Raw genomic sequence first — 26,294 nt, forward strand, 5'->3', positions numbered from 1 at the left:
TATAATTGTTTGCTCTGGACCCTTGAAAAGGAACAGTTTCTTAATCGCAAAGCAGAATTCACTATTCTTATTCTTCAGTTCCTGTGCTGTTGTGCTCTAGGTGACAGGAGAGCCTCTGCTTTCCGATGGGAAGGTGGCGGTCTTGGTACCTAGCACCCAGGAGCTCTCACTGGTGTTCTTGTACCATGGGCCTTTTCCTGTCTGTTTTGAAACTGTCCCAAATTATTGACTGTTACGACTGGTATGAAGTCAGTCTTTTGACTGTGACATGCTCTACAAGTTTTACTGATAAGATAGGAAGCTGAGAATTGCTGGTCAAAGATGCATTATGGAGGCAGTTGTCAAATTTGGTGTTTATTGGAGAAACCCGGAGGTTGCTAAAGCACACATTGCTGGGTCTTGCTCCCAGAGATTAAGCCTCATTAAAATAACAATTCATTCCCAGGTAGTGATGAACAGCTAGCTCATCAGAGGGACTGCTCTTTGAGAACTACTATGATAAACTAAATATGGTAATCAGTCTACACCGAACCATTTACGTTCTTCACTAAATCAATACATTTAACAAGCTGTTTATCGTCTTACTCAGATAATACTTAAGCGACTATAAAAGCAGATTCTCAAAAATGAAAAATCTCTTATGTACATGGACAATTAGAATTCTCTCCACTTCCTCTTGATGGTAGCAGTATTAATATTAGCTGGACACCCAGACACTGGTTGCCTGCTCTACTTTAACCCATGTCAGTAAGTTAGTCCATGTGAGTTATGTGAGATTTGTTACTGGGGGTCTCCAAACGATTTCCTCTCAACTTTTTCGCCTTCAAGAGCAAATACTATTCACTCCCCATTACAGTTTACTAGTTCAAGAGGCCCTAGTTTAAAGTGTCTGTTGATACTCGTCATGATCTAATTAATTTTGGTCTCCAGAAATGACTAATAATGTTAATATTAAACAAAATTCTTTATATTTTAGTAGCGATAGAGTTTTGTAGAATGTCTAGTTGCGTTCTTCTTTTTTCCTAGGGTTATGCCCAGTGAACCTTTGTCCCCACTTGTCTAACTTCTACCTGTTGGTCACAGAATCCCTTTGGTATAGAGTAGCTTCGTCATGGCCCTAATCCTTGGTTACCTTGTCCACAGTGTGCCTTTGGTCAGATCATGCCTTTGGCACGTGGTACTTGGTTGTGCCTATGTCAATGTGAATGAATGCTCCCCTCGTTGTTTTCCTATGTGACTTCATTGAGAAAGCCTTCCCGGCTCCCCTGGTCTAGGTTCCTGACATGGCAACACAATGCCTGGGTGCCTGTTGTTTATAAGTGGCACTGCCCTAAGAGAAAGTGGAAAGAATCTTATTTTCCTACATGTACAAAACATGTTTTTTTTTTATTTGGAAAATCTGCCTTTAATATTGTTTAATTAATTAAATATATTCTGTGGAAAATATCACTGTATCTGTTTTCTAATTTGGCCAGAAAGAAAAATAGCAAGGAATGTTGTTTTCTTAAAAGCTAGAGACCTCTTGTGGTCATTCATAATAGTACTTTAAAAACAGAATTATTCAAATTTGTCAGATTTCCAAATTTCTGGTTTAGGTAACATACATTTAAAAATAAAGGTATTACCTAAAACCTGCCAAAATACATCCCACCAGCAATAATATTCTACACTCAGTAATATATATATATATATATATATATATATATATATATATATATATATACATACATTTGGGTATACGCATATATTTGCTTATATACATATGTGTGAATGAAATATATAGATATTTCACTTGGTGAAAGGAATACTACCTAACAAATTATCAATTCATCGAACATAGGAAAGTATAGAAATATATAGATATTTTAGTGAGAGGAATACTACCTAACAAATTATCAATTCATCAACATAGGAAGGTGTTGAAGTCTTAACTTTTGTTAAGACCTTTTCCAAACTGTGTATTTGTGCATCAGAATATCTGGTAATTTTTTATTCTAATTTATGTATAATGTGACTAAAGCTCTGAGAAATTGTGTGATGTGCATTTTTACAGTATCATATTCATCTGGACTTCACTCACCATGGATTAAATAATCCACTTAAATAAGTGCCTGGGAGTTATAGACATAATTCACAAGAGACTGCCAGATTGCAGGATTGCCATTCTTAATTCACTTTTAGAAATATTTAATTTTTCTGTATTTTTATTATTTGTGATATTCATAATGCATGTCATTGTTTTGTTTGTTTGGTTTTGTTGTTGTTATTCTGACGTTTGAGACAGGGTTTCGCCACATAAGCCTAGCTGGCTGGGAAATTGCTCTGTAGACCAGGCTGGCCTCAAACTCATCGAGATCTTCCTACCTGTGCCTACCTGTGCACCACAACCACTTTTTTTGTTTTAGATTTAATATTTTTTTTTGAACTGAGTACTCTAATTCCTCTACTTTGTCTGCAAGCCATGATCTTGTCTCTTGCATTTGATCTGTTCTACTGATTTCCCTGGATCTGGCCTCTCTCCTCCGGCCACCACAGTAATGAAATGAAGTGCACAGGTATGAAGGATGCTGACAGTCAATAAAACTCTGAATAAACATGTAGATGGAAAAGAGGTTTTGTTACTCTTAACATACCTTTATTGGTCTGGAAAAATGAAAGGAATTTTAGATCATAGAATTTAGAAACAGTTCTTCCTCCATGCCTGTTATGATTTAAAAAAAAAAAAAACAGGACAAACCTCATCATTTTCCCTATCAGTTAATGATATTCTTTCCATGTTTACATTTTAAAAGGTAAAAACAATATTCATGATAGGATATTCAGTATATCAAACGTTTAAAGAAGTAAACAGGAGCTGAATGTGGTGGTGGATTAAACACTTGGGTTTAAAGGCAGAGACAGTTAGATCCCCATGAGTTTAAGGCCAACCTGGCTGACATAGTGATTTCCAGGTCAGCCAAGGCTCCATAAACTAAAACACTGAAGGGAGGGGAGGAAGAGAAGGATAGAAGGAGAAAGGAAGGGAGGGAAGGAGAGAGGGGAGAGAGAGAGAAAGACAGAGACAGAGAGACAGGCAGAGAGAGAAGCTATATTGTAATGCTTGATATGGAAGTGAGGACAGATAACACGATAGCATCTAGAAACACCAAATAAGCCCACATTAAAGACAATGGTAGTCTTTTGTTGTTGCTGTTGTTGTTGTTTTTGGTAAGTAAAACTATAGTGGTTTAGGCCTGGAGAATTGACTTGTCAGTTAAGCACACTGGCTGTTCTTCCAGAACATGGGTTCAATTTCTAGCACCCATGTGCTCACAAACATCTCCAGTTCCAGAGGAAATCCCCAGGCATGGTCCTTTTCCTGGTCATATAAATCAGCATCCTCTCCCAGGAGAAAGCCTTCTAGGCAATGTCTCAGGTGCTTTAAGTATTTTATCTCATTAAATTTCCATACCACTTAGCTTAGGTGTGGTGGCTTGAAAGAAAATGGCCCCCAATGGGAATGGCACTATTAGGAGGTGTGATCTTGTTCGAGTAAGTGCAGCCTTATTGGAGGAAGTGTGTCACTGGGGTGGGGGAGAGGGATCTGAGATCTCTTTTCTCAAGCTTCACTCAGTGTGACAGTCAGTTGACTTCCTGTTGCCTGCAAGATTTAGTGCTCTCAGCTCCAGCACTCAATCTGTCTGCACACCACTGTGCTCCCTGCCATGATGATAAGGGACTGAAGCTCTGAATCTGTAAGCCAGTCACTCCAATTAAGTGTTGTCTTTCTAAGAGTTTCCATGGTCATGGTGTCTCTTCACAGCACTAGAAAACCTATCTGAGACAGTAGGCTTATATCCTTATCATCTGTCTTTTATCAGAGGGCCCAAGGTAGGAGTGGAGCTAGACTTTGAGTCTGCTCTACCTGATGTTAGAGTTTGGTTTCCTTTTCACTCTGAGAATGAGCTGCTGCGAGGAATGAATGACTTCACCCACCTAAATGACTAGGTTAAAAAACTGTCAAAAGCCAGGCGGTGGTGGCGCATGCCTTTAATCCCAGCACTCAGGAGGCAGAGGCAAGCAGATCTCTGTGAGTTCAAGGCCAGCCTGGTCTACAAGAGTTAGTTCCAGGACAGGAACCAAAAGCTACGGAGAAACCCTGTCTTGAAAATCCAAAAAAAAAAAAAAAAACCTGTCAAGAAGCTCAGTTCTGCTATTTAAAGACATAAAATATACTTAGAAACACTCAAATCATAGAAGAACTATTTGGAACATCAAAGGAAGAACTCTATACAGGAGGAGAAACTCCCTAAGCTTTCGGTTCCTTTCAGGGCCTTTTTACCTGGGCTGCTGCCTCTCATGCTTCCCTTGTTCATAATTCCATGCCTGGGCCCTAAAATGATTCCTTTTTCTTGTGGCTGTTTATTCTGTTACACCTGCCGCCAGACTTCTCTATGCGTGCCAGGCACTAGATCTTACCTAGCAAATCTTTGTAGTGCCAGGATGCAGCCGAAATGCCTAAAACAGAGGCTCAAGTAAGATTTGGTAGTGAGTCATACAGGAACTTACTTCATGGCAATATTTGTATAAATGTTCTGAAAGAGAAACTTTATTAGTCTGCTATGATTACAGATTTTAAGTGCTATGCAGTTATGAGTAGAATTAGAATATAGAGTCTGTAGTTATCCTGACCATGGTTATAAAGAGAGTGTTTTAAGGAAACTGAGTTTGTGACTAGTATTGCTGTTGCTCAGTTTTCACAAAAACCTGATGAATGGAATAAAATGATCTCTATTTCAAAAATGGAAAAACCAGACACAGTTCCAGGTTTTTCTGCTATAAATGTACATACCTAACCAAAAGGCAGTTTTATATAGCCACTATTGATTTATTCATGTGATACAGACTCTGTGATATACAGACTCCATAGTAATATCTTCTAATGAAAATTCATCGATTCTTAATCCAATTGCTTTGCCCACTAGAACTTTTCCACCAAAATAAAAGCCCTGAATGTCTTGAGAAATTGGCACTTTTATTCCCAAGTAATGTTCAAAGTCCACAAATAATTTGCTATCATAATTTTTCCTTGCCTTCCAAACAAGACAGTCATATCTTAGAAATTTTTCCTACTTAAAAAAAAAATTGTTCTTTTACATCTTACAGGTAACCTCTCAAGGCCCCCTGCAGATCAGGCTCTTCAGCTTTTTTGGGGCAAAACTACATTTCCCAGAAGCCATTTCGTCTGCGGAGCGCGTCCTTTCCGCCACAGGGGGCCTTGGGAAACCAGAGGACGCCGAAGGGAGCTTCCTGGCAAGAGGGCCCACGGACGAGGCTTCCTGACCCGTGCTCCCCGAAATGTCTCGGAGGCAGGACGAGGCGCGGGTGGGCGCGCCCCTGAGGGCGGAAGGCAGGCCGGACGCGGAGGTCAAGCTCATTCTGTACCACTGGACCCACTCCTTCAGCTCTCAAAAGGTAACGGCCAGGAGCCGCGGGCCGCGCTCGGTTCAGCACCGGGACAGCTCCCTTGGCGTGGCGCAGGCCCTGACCCCGGGTGCCTGTACTGCTGGGGTGCACTAAGTGTGGACCCTCAGGAGGATGAAGAGAGTGAGGCAGGCACTGTCATTCAGGAAGCGCCACTGAGAAGCATCACATTCACCCTAGAGGTTTTGCCCACTTGAGCTCTGGACCCTGGAGAGTGAGGCAGGAAAAAGTGCCTCCCTGCAATGCTTTGAGCTACTTTCCTTATGTAAAAAAAATAAATATTGTATATATATCATATACCTATGTGTGTGTATATATGATATATATATACTGTATATCATAATATAATATTACACACACACACACACACACACACACACACAGAGAGAGAGAGAGAGAGAGAGAGAGAGAGAGAGAGAGAGAGAGATTGACACAGGATCTCTTGAACAACCTGTAACTTGTGTAGACCAAGATGTCTTCAAATCTGTGGCAACCTTTCACCTTGGCTCCTCTACTGTTGGGATTGCAGGGTTGTTTTGTTTTGTATTTTTTTTTGTTTTTGTTTTTCAAGACTGGGTTTCTCTGTGCATCTTTGGAGCCTGTCCTGGAACTAGCTCTAGTAGACCAGGCTGGCCTCGAGCTCAGAGATCTTTTTGCCTCTGCCTCCCCAGTGCTGGGATTAAAGGTGTCTACGACCACTGCCTTGAATCTAGCTAGCTCTTTGCTTAAAAAAAATACAGAAATTAGGTATTTAGCTCAGAGACAGAATCCTTGCTTATTAAGCTCAAAGCCCTGGGTTTGGCAGTCTTTAGCATCAGAAGAGAGAAAACAACAAAATCATGTAAAGACACTGCTCCACCCCAAGGGAATGAAACTGCTTTGATTTTCCCGTGCTTGCATTCTTTAACAAAGGTCCAAACATATGTTTGTACTTAAGGTGGTCCTTTATGGTTTCCCCTTTGCTGGAGTTACAGGCCTGCCCTTGTCAACCAGCGAACATAGGTGCTGGGAATCAAACTTGGGTTATCTGCAAGAGCTATACGCACCTGAACCATCTCTCCAGTCCTCTATTTCAAGGCTTTTGTCTGGGGGAGGATACACAGTTTGTTTTAAGGCACAAGGACCATTGTGGCGATGGAGAGAGAGTGATTGTAAGGAAGACAGAGTCATTTTTCTTCCCACCTTTCCTTCTATAACCTATAGCAGTAAGTTGCCAAGGTGCCGCTCATCTTCCTTCCAGGCGTCACTAAATGAAAATTTGCAATGCTGCTAGCTCAGGAAGCCAACCGAGGTGGTGTAGCTGAATCCAGGGAAGACGTTTTAACTGATAACAGTAGTAACTCCTGTGAACTCTTCCAGGTGCGCTTGGTAATTGCTGAAAAGGCACTGAAGTGCGAGGAACACGATGTAAGTCTGCCCCTGAGTGAACACAATGAGCCTTGGTTTATGCGTTTGAACTCAACTGGAGAAGTGCCTGTCCTTATCCACGGGGAAAACATAATTTGTGAGGCCACTCAGATCATTGATTATCTTGAACAGACTTTCCTGGATGGTAATGATAAGGCTCTTTGTGATTTCTTAGCTTTGTTTTCAACATATGCCCTTCCCTGTTTCCCTTCTCTCTTCCTCCCTCTCCCTCTCTTTTATGGTGGTGGTTTAGTGACTTAAAAACCTTTTCCATTTCCATAAGCACACAAATATATGCCTGTACCAATTTCAGAGAAGCCAGTGCAAATGTTAATGACAAAACTCTCAAATTCACTTGCAGAAAACTGCAGGTATGTGGTTCTGGTAATGATAATTTATTAGCCTTAAAGTCAAGTAAAATTCATGATGTTGATTCTTAGTATATATTGTGAAAATCAACTTAATTTTAAAAATAAGAGAAAGAAAGGACTAAACAGTAGAGAAGGGGGAATGGATTGTTACTACGCTAGGTTCTTTGTTCTAGTGACTTCTGCATTGTTTGAATTTTTATCATTTCTAAGGAATTATAGGGCTTAAATATGTGTAATGTTTTAATAATGATCACTTATGACTGCTTACATGTCAGGCATTTTATATTTCAATTTTAGTCAGTTGTCAAGCCTCAGAAACAGGTGCAGAATCCAAAAGAAGTGTAGAGACAAGTCATTCCCATTTTGCATGTGAGGAAAGAGAAATAGAGGGTTTGCCTGAGGAAATGTAACCATTTTAGGGCAGGGTCTTTGGTCTTCAAAGTCTTCAGCTGGCACTATTTCCTGGTTCCTTTGCCACATATGAATATTTCTGCTTGCTTCTAAGGACAGCCCTTTCAAGTCAACTGTAGTTTAGTGACAAGGCTGTGCTGGCCGCAGACATGGCTGGCCACGGGCAGAATTGAGAGCAGAGCCTAAGGCTTCAGACTTTCCCTTCAGTTCTGTTTCAGACAGCAATCTACAGGCAATCCAGTTGCTTGCTTGCTGCTCTGCTGATGCTAACTGAGCAGTTAAGGTCAGCATATGACCCCAAATTAAGGAAATTAGTGAACCAAAAGCTGTCTAAGGTACCTAGAAGGAAAATGGCGATTAGACCTAATAGGGGAACTAGATTAGAGACTCATAATCTTATCTGAGTGTGGCGGTGCCGTCATTCTTATTGTAAGTGCTGATTACCCAGGACTCTATCAGAGGTTTAACTAAAGGTGGCCTTGGCCTAAACAAATGGTGTGCAGAACTGTTTGCCTTTCACTGTCGCTGGCTATCCCTATATGTTTAGATGCTGGGCACTGTGCTGAAAATGGAGAATAATTGATTTAAGAAACATTTTCACATTCTTGAGCTTCTTGGAAATGGATAAGAGTATTAATAATTTGTTTTTCTTAAAGAACCGACTAGAACAATAGAAACAAAACAAAAATAATTGTGTAAGAATTCTATTTTAAATGACCAAAACTTTAAAAAGGTATCTTATTTTTCATGTACTATATGCAATATATAAAACCATAAGTTACATGTATTATATAACAATATCATATATATCACCTATATTATATAACACATGAAAATAATATTTAGACCTTGCTTGAACTAATGCAATTTGCGTCATCATTATTTCAGTTCTTTCTTGACATTTGCTTATTCTTTTCGTTATCTCATTTGAAATAATGCTTTACAGTAAATGTTAATTATCATTGGTTCCTTAAATTTTTCTTTAGATTTTGCTTTTTATATACTAGTAAAGCTGAAATATATTCTGACTTTTGCTAAGTTACATAAATCACAGCCAAATAGATTTTGTTGGCTTGTTTTTGAAGTAAACTTTAAGTTCAGGTTGGTCTCAGATTCGGTATGTGGAATTAACTATTCCTTTTAACAACTTTGTTGACTTAGATAAAACACTGACCAAATGATAGGATGGAACTGTGGGAAGCATGAGATTTAATTCTGGTTGAGCTTCTGTGGTGAGGAAGCCATCAACGGCCTCACTAACTTGTTGAATGTTTCTTTGTAACTGTTGGACGAGATGATGCACTGCTGTCCTTGTAAGACAAGACCAACCCAACTGACTCTTCATGTTCTTCTTTCCCAGGAGAATAGTTACCTAACTGGAGAAGATTAGAAAAAATTAAGACTCCTATAGTTGAAGCAGATATGATGACACCCAGACCAGTTTGCAAGTCAAGATAGAAGAATTTACCTCAGGATATAGAGATTTAAATCAACAGCAGCTATAAGCATTGCTGCAGTTACAATCCAGACAGTTAGCATTCGTCACTAAGAACTCGGGGGAACAGGAAAGGAGCCATCCCATTCGTCAAAGAACAGGACAGAGAACAGCCAACCTTGTCAAAGTCTGTTCCATCACCAGCAACATGGGCATCATCTGATAGGTTATTTACAGTGCAGAGTTTTAGATCATCTAGCAAAGTTAGAATCTTGTTTGACCAGAGCCCCAAGTGAAATACATGTGCATTATGACTTTAGACTAATGCTAAAATTACTGTGTTATGCTCAAAGCAGTCTACAAATTACTCTATCTGGCAAACTTTTAGAATGGATTTCCAACTTATTTTCTTTTTCATACTTTCCAATTTGCAAAACTTATTTCCTTGGAAGGAGGAAAGGGTGAAATACGAGTTGGCTAGTCCTGTTTATCTCTGCAAGCGATAGCATTGCTGTGATTTTTTTTAAAAAAAAAAACCTTTAAATTTTCAGATTTTATATCTGTTAGTAAAAGGAACTAATTTAAGTTTTACATTGTTGGAAAATGTTAGAAATACCTGTTAAAATGTGCCTGGAGTGTTCAAACCGTGGCTTGAAATAGAATGTATTGCAATTCAAGTAGAACATTTGAGATTATATAATGTTTCTATGGAGTAAAGACACAAATATGACTAGAGAATGGTAAGACATGTCTACAGATGAATTAATTACCACACAGAAGACTATTGATGCACAGATTTATTATGCCAAACTAACCTTCCATCTCTTATTTTACTTATTAATATTTGGATTACGTTTAAATCACTGTAAGAGCTGTGAGGTCAGAGACTCTCTTATTAAGAGCTGTGCCCTTATGCTTTCTGCAAGTAGATACTCCATAATAGATATTTAATAAATAATATTGAATGGATAAAATGAATGAGTTATCGAAATACCTATAGCGTGAATAGGGCTTTTTAGTAGTGTTTTATTGATTGATCTACTCATGGCTTTGTGCCTGCCAGGCAAGTGTTCTATCACTAAGCTATTCTGTCAGTCCCCAGTGGTGTTTCTTTAAGCCTGATTTTCTTGATTTGAGTTAAAGAAATGGTTTCATACTTATGAATGATGGAAGAGCTAAGATCATTAGAATAATAGCTATCTTATGAAATGCTTATTGTGGAATAGGAATAAACCAGAAACTAAGATAAAGTTTAATAAGACAAATATAACACATGAATTTTGGTTTTAAAATTTAGCTACAATTAGAATGGGTAAGAGACCTGATGGTTAGTAAGTTGCCAGGCTAGAGTGGTCTCGGGTTGTTTTTAAAAGTGTTGGTTCTATCCAGATGCACAGACCGCAGTGCTCTACATCCAAAGGTGGTCTTAATATTTGCTATTTTGTTGCTCTACAGATGGAAGTTAGAGGAATGGTAGGATGATAATTAGTATGGTTCTATGAAGTGTATCATTTTCCATGGTTACAATAGGATCCTAACTAAAGGCCAGATTAGTGAACTGGTGTCTTTGCTGTTGGTTGCTATCCTTTGTTAGCCAGTCATTGAGGGTTCTCCTCATATAGCATTTGCTCAATCATTTTGTATATCCGTACTCAAATATTTGCATCCAGCGCCTTTGAGATACCTATTAAATAATTGGCAGTTGTACAGGAGAATTTGAGTCAGGGAACTTTTTAGAAGTCTTAACCTAAAATAGTTATCTAAGCTGGATAATAGTAGACTTGACTATTATTTCTATTATCACTTTTGAAAGCAGGTTCATGGAGATATGAGTGATATTCCCAAGGGCAAGACTTTGATTAAGGAGGAATTTCTCTGTAGTCATTGCTCATCTTAGGACTGGCCGAGAGCGCTCTCTGCATCCATTCTCGCAGGACCATTTAGCAGGCATTAATTAGGGGCAACTCTTGGGATATTCAGAGATAGTTCAAAAGCCTCAAGTCTTTAGAAACTTGTTAGCCTCCAAAGATATTTTCTACCTATCAGTTTAACAAGAATCTGTCCTTAGCATATGCATATACTGTTACTGTTTAATTTCATAGAATGTTTTGTGTACATGGTGCATTTTCAATCAGGTATATAATGAAGAAAATTATATTACAGGAACCTATAATTAAGCTAGGTGAGATATGACAAGTACAGGAATGGGGATAGGACAAGGTGAATGAACATACTAATGTTTAAATTAAACTATTTCTTTTAATAACCTAAATCTTACAGTAAAATTTAATTTGTCTACTAGGTAAAAACTTAATGAATAAACAGAAAACCAAAAATGTCATTAAATAAGTAGAAAATACTAGAATATATGATATTTATTATTGCTAATTATCTCACTGGTTAACCCAGAATCCTGGATGTTGTATGGTGTTTTTATAATTTGATATATAACAGTTATTTGAAAGTCATGTCTGGTGTCTTATGTCTGTCATTTAACATATTGTTAAAAAGTAGGATTTGGGCCAGGTGATGCTGGCACCCACCTTTAATCCCAGCACTAGGAAGGCAGAGACAGGCGGATCTTTGTGAGTTTGAGGCCAGCTTTGTCTGCAAAGCAAGTTTCAGGACAGGCTCCAAAAAGCTACAGAGAAACCCTGTCTCAAAAAAGAAAAAAAAGTAGGATTTGCTTTGAAATTAAATTAAAGTGCAACATTAAAAGAATATCAACTTGAAGTCATCATTTTATTCTATTTAAAACAATTTATAGATTTATTTATTTTTGAGTGTTTCAGGTACTTGGGATTTGATCCAGGGCCTGATAAATGACTAGTATAAATTCTTACGGAGTCATACCTCCAGCTCCTACTCACTGCTTGTCAAGTCACTAAACTTGGCTTTCCTTATTGCAACCGTATTCCCAATGCTTGCACCTCACCTGCTTTTAAAAACTCCCCTGGCTGCCTTTTCTGACCCATGTGCTTTATATTATTCACACTCTTGATGGAGGCAGAACACCAAGAAAAACCATTTTTTTCTTGGTCATCTTTATTATGACACTCTATGGGATAGTTAGAAAGTAAAGTAAGATGAGATTGAAAGGGAGGACTTACATAATTCAAGAGAAAAGCAATTGCCTTGTGCTTCTCACTACATAGCCCACATTGGCCTAGAACTCACGATCCTCCTGAATTAGCCTTCCAAGTGCTGGGAATGCAGGCATGTGCTACTTGCTGGACTTGATTGTCTTTTGAAAAAGTTTCCAGAGGCAGTGAATGCTGTATGCCTTGGAGGTGACCTATGTGACACTGGCCAGGGCACCCGTGAAGTACTTAGGGAAAGAAAGGGTGCTGGGAAGAGGATATGGGTGCAGCGGGCACCTTCTTTTGTGCCCGGCAAAGAGCTTCAGCAGATAGCGGTATCAGTGGGGCACTGGATAGAATAGAAGAATGCTCATGCAGCAAGCGTTTGTTCTCCTTTGAAGAAGTCAGCTTGAGCCAGATGGATCATACCCAGAAAAATTCCATGTTCCTATTCTTCCTCTCATTCACCTTTCTGGGAAGGAAGTGCTATGTTCTTTTGGAGAAAGCTCCAGGGCCTGGCACTGAAAAGTAGCCTGACCCGGGAGCCAGGATCCCAAACTGGTCATTTGGGAAGCACTCAAAAATGCACTGTTTATGGTTATAACCTGAGGCTCCTGGACTGCTAAGGTGTGAGTGCTGCTTCAGGCTTTTGGGTCCCTTTCTCTCTCTCTCTCTCTCTCTCTCTCTCTCTCTCTCTCTCTCTCTCTCTCTCTCTCTCTCTCTCTCTCTCTTTCTCTCAGCAGTTTTTAAAAAGGATTTTTTAATTTTTTATTCATTTTATATACCAACATACAGTTTCCCCTCCCTACCCTCATCTTGCTTTCCTCATCTCCCCCCACTCCCCCCAATCTCAGAAAGGGCAAGGCTTCCCATGGGGAGTCAACAAAGCCTTTAAGTTGAGGCAGGACCAAACCCCTCTCCTCTGCATCAAGGCCGAGCAAGGCATTCCACCATAGGGAATGGGCTCCAAAAAGCTAGAGCTTTGGTTTATGTGGGTCAATATTTACTATTTAGAGATGAACCAGAAAAGTTTAAAGTCCCAGAACACCCGAGTGTCAGAGCTATCACCATTCCACTAGCTCAGCGACAGAGCCCATGTGTTTATGTGGCCTCCGGAAAGCTCTGTTGCTACTGCAGAGGTAACAAGAGTGAAAGGCCATTAGCAACATGGTATTGTTGTAGAAAGTCTGGAATTAGTGCATCTCCTAAAGTGTCTTTGGGAAGCCTATAGATCATCAATTCACACGTTAAGAACTAAGTCTTTGGATCCATGAGTAGAAGGGGAATTGAGATCTTAGATGGGTGTAAAAATGTCTTTAATTTTGCTTACTTCTTTTTTTGTGTTCATTAAAAAATTTTTTTAAAAATATTATTTTACTTTTTTAAAAAAGAAAACAAACTATCTTCTTTTAATTTTACATATGAATCCCAGTTCCCACTTCCTCCCCTCTTCCCATTCCCTTCTCTTACCCTCCACCTCATCCCCCATACACTCCTCGGAAAGGGTAAGGTACAATGCTTTGGGGGAAGCTCCAAGGCCCTCCCTACTATATCTAGAGCAAGGTATTCATCCAAAGAGAATAGGTTCCCAAAAAAGCCAGTACCAGCTTTTTCCACCATGTGGATATGACTCAGTGTGGCATTTCCATCTATGAACCAGGAAGTAGTCTCTCTTCAGATTCTAGACTCACTGACAGCTTGATCTTAGATTGTCAGCCTCCCTCCAGATTTGTGAAGAACATATTTCTGTTGTTTATGTGGCACATAGTATATGGCTGCCAGAGGCCCCTCAGTCTGCCCCAGCCATACAACTGTCACCCACATTCGGAGGGTCTAGTTTGGACCTATGCTGGTTCCTTCATGTCTGGCTGGAGGAGTCTATCATTCTTTTATTATCAATGCAGATAATCCAAAACAGTCAGGAATGCAGTGACTCTGTTACCAATAGAAATCACAGATATATTCCTAGCATATTAAATTATTATAGATATCGTGATACTTTTAAATTATGAAGGTTGTCAGAGCTGATGCTGAATGTTAATAATGTTAAAGAAGTATATATGTTAGTGTTTTACAAATTAGTATTATTTTGTTCATCTTATGTTTTATGCACCGGAGGACATTATTATTTTGAGACAAGGGCAGTGTCACATACAAGGGTGAGAGTACCTCAGCATTTCAAAGCTTCTGGTTTATTGTCCTCATGGAAGTGGATTTGATGGAGAACTGGTAATATTGCTGAGGTTCTGAAAAGTCTGCGTAAGGGGCTACTTAAGGCATCTAGTGTGGAGAGGCTGGAAGTGGTATAGGCTGATTCCCTGTCTTGTCTTCTCATGGGTCTATAATGAAGTGTGCGGCTGTCTGCATCTGTAGTGGGAAATGGGACTCAAGCTTTGCCATTATTCAAGGCAGCCTGTAACACTGTGCTGTCTATAATGAAGTGTGTGGCTGTCTGCATCTGTAGTGGGAAATGGGACTCATGCTCTGCCATTATCCAAGGCAGCCTGTAACACCGTGCTGTCTATCTGTAAACACTTGCCTCCATGCTCTGGATCCCGAGCTAGGAAATGAGAGGATAAAGATTATCTAGGCTCTCCCTTGCACTAGTGGTAATAAGCTAGTTGGCATTTTCCAGAACTGTTTGGGAGGCAGATTAGGAAATAATTCTGAAGGGATTTAGCCCTGACTTTGTGTTTCATTCTTCAGTTTTTTTCTGTGTGGATACTCTTTGAAACACATCTTCTTAGAAGATATGACGATGTAATAAGATATGATCATTGTATTAGTGGTCAGGTGATATTGTTTTTCTTCTGCCTTTAATAGCTGTGGTATCCTGGGCTAACTTTCCAGTATCCATATGCTTGTGTTTGTAATACCTACCACAGAATTTCCCCAGTACAACTGTTTAGAGTAATTGGGAACTTGGGGTGTAACAGCTTACTATAATTAATCGTGTACTGACAGTGTGCCAAGAATGTATTAGGCTTTAGGGGTTTGTCAGAGAATGATATGTGATCCCAGATCATACGAGGTTTACAATCTTATGTAATTTCACCGGCAAGTGAAGATTAGGCAGAATACATTTTTCAGGAGTAAATTGCTAACAATCTAGGGAAAGTGAAAATGGGGTTTTTGAGCAAAATCTTTTCCTACTTTATATAGATTGTTATTTTATAGCCATTTAGTATCAGTGGGGACACTTTGGGTGTTAGTTGACACTAACTTATAGGAAAGAGTGGTCCTTGGTGACCTTCTTGTAATAAACAGGAATTCACTTACACTTTACTGAAGTCTTAAACTTGTACAGTTTAAGACATATACCATAGTTCCTTGTCCTGAAGATATTCATAAAGTGAAAGGATACAATTATATAAAAAGTGGTAGGGGATATACCAGAGTACATTCTGTGGGTGTCAGAGGTCAGGGCATGCTTCATGAGGAAGTGATGCACTTGAGGGTTGATCAGGAACTTAGAAGGTAGAGACATGAGAGGATGCTAGCCGGCCACGGTTTGCAATCTGACCTGGTGCCCCAGGCTCTTTCAGATGTTGACTATCTGGGCTGTAAAGACCTCATTTTGAGAATGTGCAGCCACAGTGAGATGCTAATGATGAGGCATTAGGGTTCTTGCTTTAGGATGTAGTGTCTTATTTGTAGCGTTCCCTCCAGTGTTTGCATTTATATTTTTGATGTGTATTTTAGAAAGAACACCCAGGTTAATGCCCGATAAAGGAAGCATGTATTACCCACGGGTGCAGCATTACCGAGAACTTCTTGACTCCTTGCCGATGGATGCTTACACACATGGCTGCATTTTACATCCTGAACTCACTGTGGATTCCATGATCCCAGCTTATGCAACCACAAGGATTCGCAGTATGTAAAAAATCTTATAAGCTGGGGGTTGATTCTGCCTGAAGCTTCTTATCATTTTAAGACTTATCTTTTAGTCACTGAGAGAAGATTGGGAAATAGGATGGTTGAGTTTGTTTCATGGACGTGCAGGGGTATGCATCAATTCACTAACCTGCCAGACTAATCAGTTCCTTAGCCACCTCACTAGATATAGTATCTATTAGGCCTAATTTGTTGGTGTTTGGAAAAAATTTAGAAAAGTGACTGATAAAAAGGTAGAGAATGTTCTCAACATGTTCTCAAACAGATTGGTAGTCAGAATAGCTGGCACCTTCTTGGGGGTATGGGCAATTGGGCTCAATTTCTGGTCCTTAATTGTCTCCTGATGGGAGAAAACTGGATTAGAAGCCATCTAGCCATCACCTCTGCACTCAGTGACTGGAGATTTTGGGGGATTTGAGAAATTCTTCCTACTTCCTGTCAGGAGGATCTATGGGGTCAGTGTGTTAGATGTGGAACAGAAGAAGGTATGTTCTGCAGTATAGTTGGCTATGGTTAGATAGGACAGAGGTTGCACTGGTCATAATCACGAGGTTTGGAGACACTCAGTCCTGAATCTTCTAAACCCAGAATCCATGATTTTCTCTTACGTGATGTCACCTTGTTGTTTTATTACTTTTTTCTCCTTCCTTTTTGATACCCTTTCTCCTCCCATCTTTTTTCCTTTGTCTTTTTTGTCTCTTCTCCCCTCCCCTATTCTCTCCCCTACTCCCTCCCTTCTTTTCTCACCTGCCATCTCCCCTCTCCTCTCTTGCCTTGTATTTTCTTCACTTCCTAAGTATTTATAATGTGATTTGAAACAGAACCTCTGACTGCAACCTTATCACTTTAGTTAACATTATTTTCAAAACAAGGTTTTCCCTTCCTGTCATCAGAGAAAGTGGAAGAACTGGAAAGGTAAGGCAGTCCAGCGGCATCGTGCACAGAGTGTGCAGCCTTGCTGTAGCGGAAGCGTGCAGCCTTGCTGTAGCTGCCCACAGAAGATGCTCAGGCAGTTGTCAGCCTTGTGCTAGCTATCTTCTAGCTACATTTTAAATGGGGAAACAGAGGCACACAAAGGATGTCTAAGATAGCAGCAGGCTACCAGTCACAAAGCTCATACTCTCATCAAGGTGTGTCCCCAATCCTCCCTATGTCTGTGACAGGAGGGGGAAAGGCTTTTTCATTTCAAATATGTTTTTATTATCAGGCCAGATTGGTAACACAGAGTCTGAACTGAAGAAACTTGCTGAAGAAAACCCTGACTTACAAGAGGCATACATTGCCAAACAAAAGCGACTTAAGGTAAGTGACTAGGCTGGCTATACTTCACACCAGTGTATTCTCTCTGGGAAAGAAGCATATTGTTTCTAGACTGTTTACTATTGTACATCATTGGTGCTTGTGATACCTTTGGCCTGTGCTCTGCTTTGGAAAGACTTCTGAATCAATGTAGCAGCACATGAGCCCTGAGGATCAATGAGTTCCAAGCCAGCCTGGGCTACAAAGTGAGATACTTCCAAACAAAAGCAAACTTCCAAGGAAGGAAAAGAAGAATTTTTTATTATATATTTGATATTCAGACCCAGTGATAGTTATCTGACCAGCAGATACTGAGCATGCTGGTTGCCATGGAAGGTGACGAATTAGTGTTAAGTCCCAGTTAACATAATATAGGAATTTCTCATAAAGGGTAGTTAGCGGCTTTCAGGCCTCCATGTGTTAGCTGACTCGGGCTGACCATCATAAGGAGCATCAGCAATAGCCTTTCACTTTCTATTGTTTTTTTGCGCATGCCCAGACAACACATGTTATCACATGTAGCAAATGATACTTCCAACTCTCCCTCAACTTCCTTCCTTTATCCTCTCTTAGCTGAGTAGGCTCAGAGTATATGCTTCCATAGTTACTTTTCTTACCTTCAAAAATCACATTTAGACTTCTGTTATACTCTTCCTTTACCGTGTGTGTGTGTGTGTGTGTGTGTGTGTACGTGTGCACGTGTGCGTGCGTGTATGTGTGCATGCATTTCTGCATGTAGAGGCTGGAGGGGAGCATTAGGACCCTCTCTCCATTATTTTTGAGACAAGATCTCCTACTGACTTGGGACTCACTGATTAGGCTAGGTCCAGGGATGTGTCTGTCTCTGCTTCCCCAAGATGGGGTTAAAAAGGTGTGCCAACACTCCTAACTTTTGAACAACAGATCCTGGAACTCAAATTCTGGTCATCACACTTTCAAGACAAGCAGTTTATAGACTGAGCTACCTCCTGCTCTTTTATTGACTCTCTCATTAGTCCCCTAAGATTTACCAACTTCTATTCTCGAGTTGAGTTCTAGAGGAGGATTTTTGTGTTTCTCATGTTGTTTGTCCTTACTGGTTAGCTGGAGTTGCCAGTCCGAGCTAGGTCTGCTCCTGAGATGGAGCAGTTCCTCATTTGCTCTGGCTCTACAAAGTTATCCTATATCTCCCCATTGTCTAAAATGAACAGGTTTTAATTCTAAAAGTATATATATACAAATCTACTTTGTGCTATATGGTTTTGTTGCTGTTACTAGTAGGCATAAATAGTTTCTTTTTGGTTTGTTAATTAGTCAAAGCTGCTTGATCATGACAATGTCAAGTACTTGAAGAAAATTCTTGATGAGTTGGAGAAGGTCTTGGACCAGGTGGAAACTGAGTTACAAAGGAGAAATGAAGAAACTCCGGGTAGGTTCTCATTGGCTTTGTTTTTACTGAAACACTAGAGGCATTTGTAGGAACATTCTTAAACCGCAGTAAACATGTTCTGTAATCTGTTCCTGTGGTTGTTGCTTCTCACAGGCTGGTTTAAATATGTTATTTTACTCAGAACTATAGTGTCTATTTGTAATCCAGTCTGTATCAATGAGAACTATGACTCAAGAATGGTTTCTGCACCTTTTGAAGGATGTTTGGAGGGTGCCTACTTACCCAGCTCCACAATTAGCAATTATAGTAGTCTGGTTGGATAACCTGAGGAATTGCTTGACTGCCCACTCTGGGTTTTACTTCAGCTGGGGAGATAGCTTGAATCTGAGGAATGAAGGAGGACTGAGCAAGTGAGTATATAGTGGGCTACTGAACATCGATAGATTGTGTCTGTGAGCGTCAGCGGTCAGCCGTTTTCCATGCTTATATGGGGGCCATTTGTGCATCTTACCTAGACCGTTGAAGATGCTGTTACCTGCAACTTCTTTCATAACAGGGACACAGCTGGGTTTGATGGCTCCTCACCTGTCATCCCAGGATTTATGAGGCTGAGGCAGAGACATTGCTAGCAGTTTAAGGCCTTCAAGGGCTAGAGAGTAATCCCTTGTCTTAAACAAAAACAACAAAACAAAACAAAACAAATACCCCCCCCAAACCAACAAGAAACAAAAAAAGAAATAAGTAAAAAGAAAGAATGACTCCTTTCTACTTCAAGGAAATGTGTCTATCCTTCTGTCTCTGCGAAGCTTGATTGGTTTCAGGAGCCACTGAGGATGCCATAGTCCATGGATGGTCATGTTCTTTATATAAAATGACTTGGTATTTGCATGACCTATATACTTGAAGTTATTCTTGATTACTTTTAATATGTAATATAATGTGAAGGGCATGCAAATAGCTTTATACTGTGTTGTATAAGGGATAATAACAAGAAAGAAAGCTTGCTCAGTAAAATGTAGTGTTCTTAAGCATTTTTGATCCTGTGGATGCAGTTATTGGCATGGAAGGTGCATTGTAGACAGGAGTAGTGGACTTTTAGTGAGGTTTTAAATATAACTATGAATCGTTCTAAAGCACTCTAGTTGATTTCCTAAGCCATAGGGAAATATAGGTCTGTTGATTCCTCTAGATTGCAGGCACTTACCATCTGAGCCATTTATAAAATGAAAGAAAGTCCTCAAGCTTGATTAGTTCAAACTTACCAAGGGACTTTTGTGACTGACAGATGTCAAACAAGGTTCTGTTAGTTTGGGATAAATCTGCATGGCTCTGATGGTCAAGACAACATGTGGTCATCTTTTCCCTTAGGGCGAAAGCTGCAAACGGGAGCTGAGGTCTGTGGGTGTGGAGCCTGTCCCTAATCCTTAATTCCCTTTCTCTGATTAGAAGAGGGTCACCAGCCTTGGCTCTGTGGAGAATCCTTTACCCTGGCAGATGTCTCGCTGGCTGTCACATTGCATCGACTGAAGTTCCTGGGCTTTGCAAGGAGAAACTGGGGAAATGGAAAGAGACCGAACTTGGAAACCTATTATGAGCGTGTCTTGAAAAGAAAAACATTTAACAAGGTTTTAGGACATGTCAACAATATATTAATCTCTGCCGTGCTGCCAACAGCATTCCGGGTGGCCAAGAAAAGGGCCCCAAAAGTTCTTGGCACCACCCTTGTGGTTGGTTTGCTTGCAGGAATGGGATATTTTGCATTTATGCTTTTCAGAAGGAGACTTGGCAGCATGATATTAGCTCTTAGACCCAGACCAAATTATTTCTAGGTTTGTTAGGCTCTGAGGGAGCAACTCGTCTAACCATTCCACTAGACCTTCATCCACTCTTCGGACCCAGGGAAGACTTACCCTGGGCAACCAGTAGAAAGCATACTTTACATTACTCTTCAGTGAGTTCCTGTGGGGAAAGGAGCTCATGGTGTGGTAAAGTCTTCCTTCCTCCCTTGCTTCCTTCCTTCCTTTCCTTTTTCTTTTATGAGATGATCTATTACTCATCTATCCATAAAGCAAGCGTGTGAAAGGTCAAAATATGTAAACGCTGACAGGTGGGGAGCAGACCTTTAACGGAAATTGTCAGTTGATGCTCTCAGCTATTTTTTTGAGTGGTTGTAATTAAGAGCAGACAATAATAATAACCACTGACGTTCATAGTGCTTCACCTGAGATTGGCCACTGTTCTGAGAGTTGAGCAGTTACAAGGTCCTCCCCTGGAACTCAAAAGTCTTTGTTACACTAGACAGGGTTCAGACCCCAACATAGTATTGTTTCACCTTCCACTACCAACTTCAAGCATAAATTAGGGAGAAAATGGGAAAGGGAAGAAAGAAAATGAGAGAATGAATTATATCTAAGATGGAGCAGTAGACTGTGACTTCCACTGGCCTCCATTGCTGCTCATGGCTGCCTGTCTCCTTGGTAAGCTTCGTGTATAACTTCTTGTGGCCGTGCCCACTCCTTAACTGAAGACTCAGGAGGAGAGGTCTGGGAAGTTTTTGGGGATAGTATACTGGGGAGAACCCTACACATTACATACAAACACCTCGTTTGACCTTAATCACGAGCCACACATCTTGATTTGGTAAGATTAAGTAATTATGCACTTGACGATGGGATGCCCATTGAAACATATATGTCTAGCACATGTATGAATATCTAAAGGGATAGTAAGGCGGTCCTCATGGTTCCCATGACCTTGTGAGGTATGATCCTGTGGGCCCCTATGTTTAGTCCTGGGAGTCTTGGCCTCTAAAGTCCTCTTTATTCATGTAAGTAATATGTAGATGAATGTCTCAGGTAAAAATCATGGCTTATCACTGGTAGTGAATAATTTAATGAGAGCCAAATATGCCCATTTTTATTTGGGATACACAATTTTTTTGGCCAGGCTTTGTGTTTTTTAAATGCTTATTAACAAAACCTTAAAGAAAAAGAGGAAAGTCTAGCATTAGATGTTGACAGTTGATCTGAGGGAGATGAAGTGTACAGCTAGTGACGCCCATCTGTACCGTCATGCATGTTCAAGTAATTGGGGCATATCCCATCCTGTTTGGAAGAAGCAGTTCTAGTGTGGCCTAGGAGGAGCCATGCTACTAGAAGGAATGATTAGTGCTCAGGAAAAGCCTCCTATTGAAACAAGGAGGCAGTTTGTGTGGAGCTGACTGTCAAGGCCTTAGAAGCAGCTTTAGAAGTCTGACGGGAGGCTTGTCTAGAGACAGTGAGCTCAGATTCCAGTAAATAGTGAAAGCCTGTTTCGATGGCCTCAGGTGGGCTACGCATACGACCAAAGAATGTACTGACTTTTTCACTAATAGAAAAATGTCATGTCTATTAAACAGTGACTTTCTGGTGGCAAAAACAATTCTGTAATTCCATTCTGATTCTATAATTCATTTTGTATTCTAAATGTACTAGAAAAATAGAAAACCCTCCCAAACTGGTTGTGCCCTGTTTATGAAAGCACCTATAACACTCCAGTGTGAATTAAACTACGTGATAATGGATGTGCTTGCAGCACGGGTTTTGCTCTTTCTATTTGCCCATGTTGCTTTGAACTTGCTTGTTGTAGGACATTGACGTCATTGTGCTTGTAAAAGAGCCGTAGAATTAATTGACCAGTAATTCAGAATTTCTTATGTCATTCTGCAGAAATAAAAAGTGAGGCACAAAGAAGGAGCAATGGAAATTTTGTAAAAAAAACAAAAACAAAGCAAATCTGCAAAGGGAATTTGCCTGTAAATGGATTGTTAAAGACTGGCTTTTCTTTTAGAACATGTCATTATGGAATCAGGAAATCACTGGGAAATCTTTATAATTTTCTTATACAATCTATCTGGAGGCAGATGTGTACCAATGTTAAGGGTGAAGTATCCCTTCAGTATTTTCTGGGTAGGTGTTCCTGTCTTAATTGCTTTAAAAACGCTTGTCTAGCGATAGCAGCATGGCCACTAGATGTCACTGTTTACCCAGCAGTCTAAGATTGTGTTCCATTAGGCTCTGCATGTCTTAGGTTTCAAGAGAAGATAAACATTAATAACCTTAGTTTCTGAAGTGAGGGCATCTTCATCAAGATTATTCATCTGTGAAAAAGCTTGAGGCAAATGTAGTATTGATTTCTTATGCTTTGTGAGTGATGACAGCACGGTATGATGTCAAACTAAGGAGGTGCACAGCCGCTGTTAGCCAGAGAGGCGCTTTAATGCATCCTCCTTTTCCTGGTCTTTGGTAACTGGCCAATGGGCTTCTCATGTGAATGCCACACTTAGAAAGTGCCAGAGGCACTAAAGAATCATCTATTTCTGTCTTAACACACATGCATACTATTTTTATTGTTACTGCCATTATATGCCTTTCAATTCTCAAACTTGTGAACTGCTTGCTCAAGTTTTAATAATTATTGCTGTTGATGTCAAAGCTGTAGATGGTGTTGTTGACTGTCATGGGAAAATCAAGATATTATTCTGTCTGTAAGATCAATAAAACAATTTGAAAATAAATGCTTTCTGGAACACAAAGAACTAATTAAAATATTTCAAAATTACATATTTTCACTTAAAAATGAAAACATCTGGACTGGGGATGTTGCTCGGGGTGGAGCACTTGTCAACATTTCCCAGCACTGAAGAAGAAAGAAAACAAAAACTATTAGACAATTAGGTAATTAGAGGAAAATAAGCATCGCAGTTGTGAAGACCTATAGTTATGGCGTGCTTTTCTTGTAAGTCACTGAGTCCATTTAAATATATAGATTAGGGGTCTGGAGAGATGGCTCAGTGGTTAAGAGCATTGCCTGCTCTTCCAAAGGTTCTGAGTTCAATTCCCAGCAACCACATGGTGGCTCACAACCATCTGTGATGAGGTCTGGTGCCCTCTTCTGGCCTTCAGGGTTACACGCAGAAAGAATATTGTATACATAATAAATAAATAAAAAATAAATATATAGATCATGGCTAAACTGAGTGGCAGCCTGAAGAGTCATTGACCTTGGTTATTAAAGTAGATCTTTTGCAGCTGGGCACTTAGATCACATTCATGATGAACACGGAGTCTTTAGTAGGTTTCGTGTATTGCTCTCAAGGTAATTTTGGTTTTTGACATAGCTACTCCTCTTCCTTTAATTGGGTATGGATTATGAATATACAAACTGGTACCTGCATTTCTAACCTCAGTAATCCTAGTTATTGTTGTAAATACCAACTAGAAATTGAATGCAGTTTCAGTGTTACCCTGACCTAAGCAAATTAAGCAGAGATCTCATTGTTCTCATCTTCCTTGAGTTCACAGACAAAATAAAAGTCAATATCCAAGGAAAGCTGAGTGAATGTGTAACTCATCTCAGAGAAGAATACCACCATAAAACACAAAAGGCTAATTAATGCAATAGATATAGCATTTGGACTTCAGCTGCATATTATCTATATCAAATGTCGGCTCATTTATTTTATCTGCACTACCATCAGAATGTCTTACTTCCTAAATTCTTCCAAACAGTGGCTTTAGTAGGTAAGGCAGTGAACTTTAAAGCATTTGAGAAAAATGGAATAGAGTTTAAGGGTAGTAGTTTGTTTTAGTTATTTGTTACGTTATAAAAGTGAAACAAGACGGAGAGGAAGAACTCACTGGAGGGCTGGGAAGACAGCACACCCAGGAACTATGTCTGCTTTGTCGCTGACATGAGCTGAAGCCAGATGCTGAGGATGGAGGACTAAAGAACAGCTAGGAAGGTAAAGGGGCTAAAGTAGATCAGACTCCTGCTAAGAGATGGTAAAGCCATGCGGGGCTGAGACAAAACACACATGATGGGCAGTGATCGACTCCTGTGCAGTAGAGGGATGGTCTCATCCACAGGAGTCCTGTCAGAAACCACATCGGGGAGCTTGTGTGTGCTTCGTCTTTAGCTTTTACTCATCTCTCAAACCTCGGCTCCTCAATTTCAGCATTAGAGTATTGTTAAGCTTGCAGTGCAACAAGTGAAAACCTGAAGTTGAAAGTGAAATACAATGTAAACTGTGGGGTTTCCATGCTAAGGGAAAAGCCACATTATGCTCCAATCCCCAATCAGTCACTTTGGGGGATGTGGTCATTGTGTATTTGTAAAGGTTTTTTTTGTATGAGATTAAACTACAGTTTGAATTTAAGAATTCGATAGTCAATAACATTACCCATAGAATTATTAAACACTTTCTATGTTAATAAACATGACATTTGCAGACACTGATTTTAGCTCATAAAACATTTTTTAAAAAATATTTATTTATTATGTATACAGTATACAATATTCTGTCTGTGTGTATGTCTGCAGACCAGAAGAGGGCAGCAGACCTCATTACAGATGGTTGTGATCCACCATGTGGTTGCCGGGAATTGAACTCATGACCTTTGGAAGAGCAGGCAATGCTCTTAACCACTGAGCCATCTCTCCAGCCCCTAAAACATTTTTATGAAGATGATGAAACACTGCATTGTAAAAATGGCCTCAAAGTCTGCCCTCGTTGACATACTTCCTCCAGCAGTGCCACCTCCTAAACCTACCCAACAGTGTTACCAACTGGGGACCAAGTCCCTAGATACCCGAGAACACAGGGGATATCACCCTTAGACCAGCACATAGGCCAAATTGAGGGCCTCCTCCTTGCTGGCCAGGCACACTACTGATTGGACTATCCTTCAGTCCCTGCTACACTTTCTAGTTCCCATATTCCTTAGGATTTCTTCCCCTCTCAGGATCAGTTTTCTAGTTCTGTGACCTAAAATCACATATATAAAAGTCACAAACCCCCAATTTTAAACTTAGACTTCGATGTGTGACTTATTTAACAATTTTCAGTTGCATCCATTAAGAAATTTAATTCATAGTAATATTTTTTTAGTAGTCATTGATGATCTCTCCATATAGTAAGTAGTAAGTAATCAAAGCTCAACACATACCTTTCAGAAAACAGAATGGAAGGTCTCCAAAATTATTTTCTAAGACCAGTGTAACCCTGGTGTCAAAATCTAAGAGAGATGAATAAGAGAAAAAAAATAAGACCCTAAATATCCTTCACAAACTTTTCTTTTGGGGGGGGGGAACTGACAGAAACTAGTAGATAGTACTGAGAAAAAGGAAAGCCCACCACAGAATGGGAGACAATATTCATAACATATGAATCCAGTCATAACTGTAGTCATAATATACACACTAACAATAAAAATCAATTCAAAACTTAAGACACTGCAAAACATAGAAAGATGCTTGACTTTAATTCAGCAAACAAATGAGATAATTGGATTCAACTGGAAATCACATGTGTCAAAATCATACCAACATAGTAACTACTAATATGGCACTCTAAGCCAAGTTCTGTTATCATACAAAGGGTTAAATTTGGATTCCAGTAATAATGATTATTGACAAGGATATTGAACAACTGGAACTTATAGAATATTGGCTGGAAGGCAAAATTTACATCAATCTTGGAAAAGTTTTGCAGGTTCTTAGAAGGGTAAAGTATTCTTGATCAC

The 26,294-nt window shown here is 39.8% G+C and overlaps 1 protein-coding gene across 3 annotated transcripts in view; it reads left to right on the forward strand.

Moving 5' to 3' along the window:
- Positions 1-23,287, forward strand: part of Gdap1 (ganglioside induced differentiation associated protein 1) — a 46,364-nt gene extending 23,077 nt beyond the window's left edge. For 2 of the 3 annotated variants that reach the window (XM_075971446.1, XM_075971445.1), the window contains exons 2-7: positions 5,146-5,454; positions 6,823-7,015; positions 15,870-16,043; positions 17,272-17,366; positions 18,657-18,771; positions 20,179-23,287. In XM_075971446.1, the coding sequence (XP_075827561.1) occupies positions 5,338-5,454; positions 6,823-7,015; positions 15,870-16,043; positions 17,272-17,366; positions 18,657-18,771; positions 20,179-20,561 (1,077 nt within the window). In that variant the 5' untranslated portion in view covers positions 5,146-5,337 and the 3' untranslated portion in view covers positions 20,562-23,287. Of the gene's footprint in view, positions 1-5,145; positions 5,455-6,822; positions 7,016-15,869; positions 16,044-17,271; positions 17,367-18,656; positions 18,772-20,178 lie in introns of those variants that run through there. The other variant, XM_075971447.1, reaches the window with a different exon arrangement.
- Positions 23,288-26,294: the final 3,007 nt, after the last annotated feature.

Source organism: Microtus pennsylvanicus, chromosome 5 (genome assembly GCF_037038515.1).
Source record: "Microtus pennsylvanicus isolate mMicPen1 chromosome 5, mMicPen1.hap1, whole genome shotgun sequence".
NCBI classification, from domain to species: Eukaryota; Metazoa; Chordata; class Mammalia; order Rodentia; family Cricetidae; genus Microtus; species Microtus pennsylvanicus.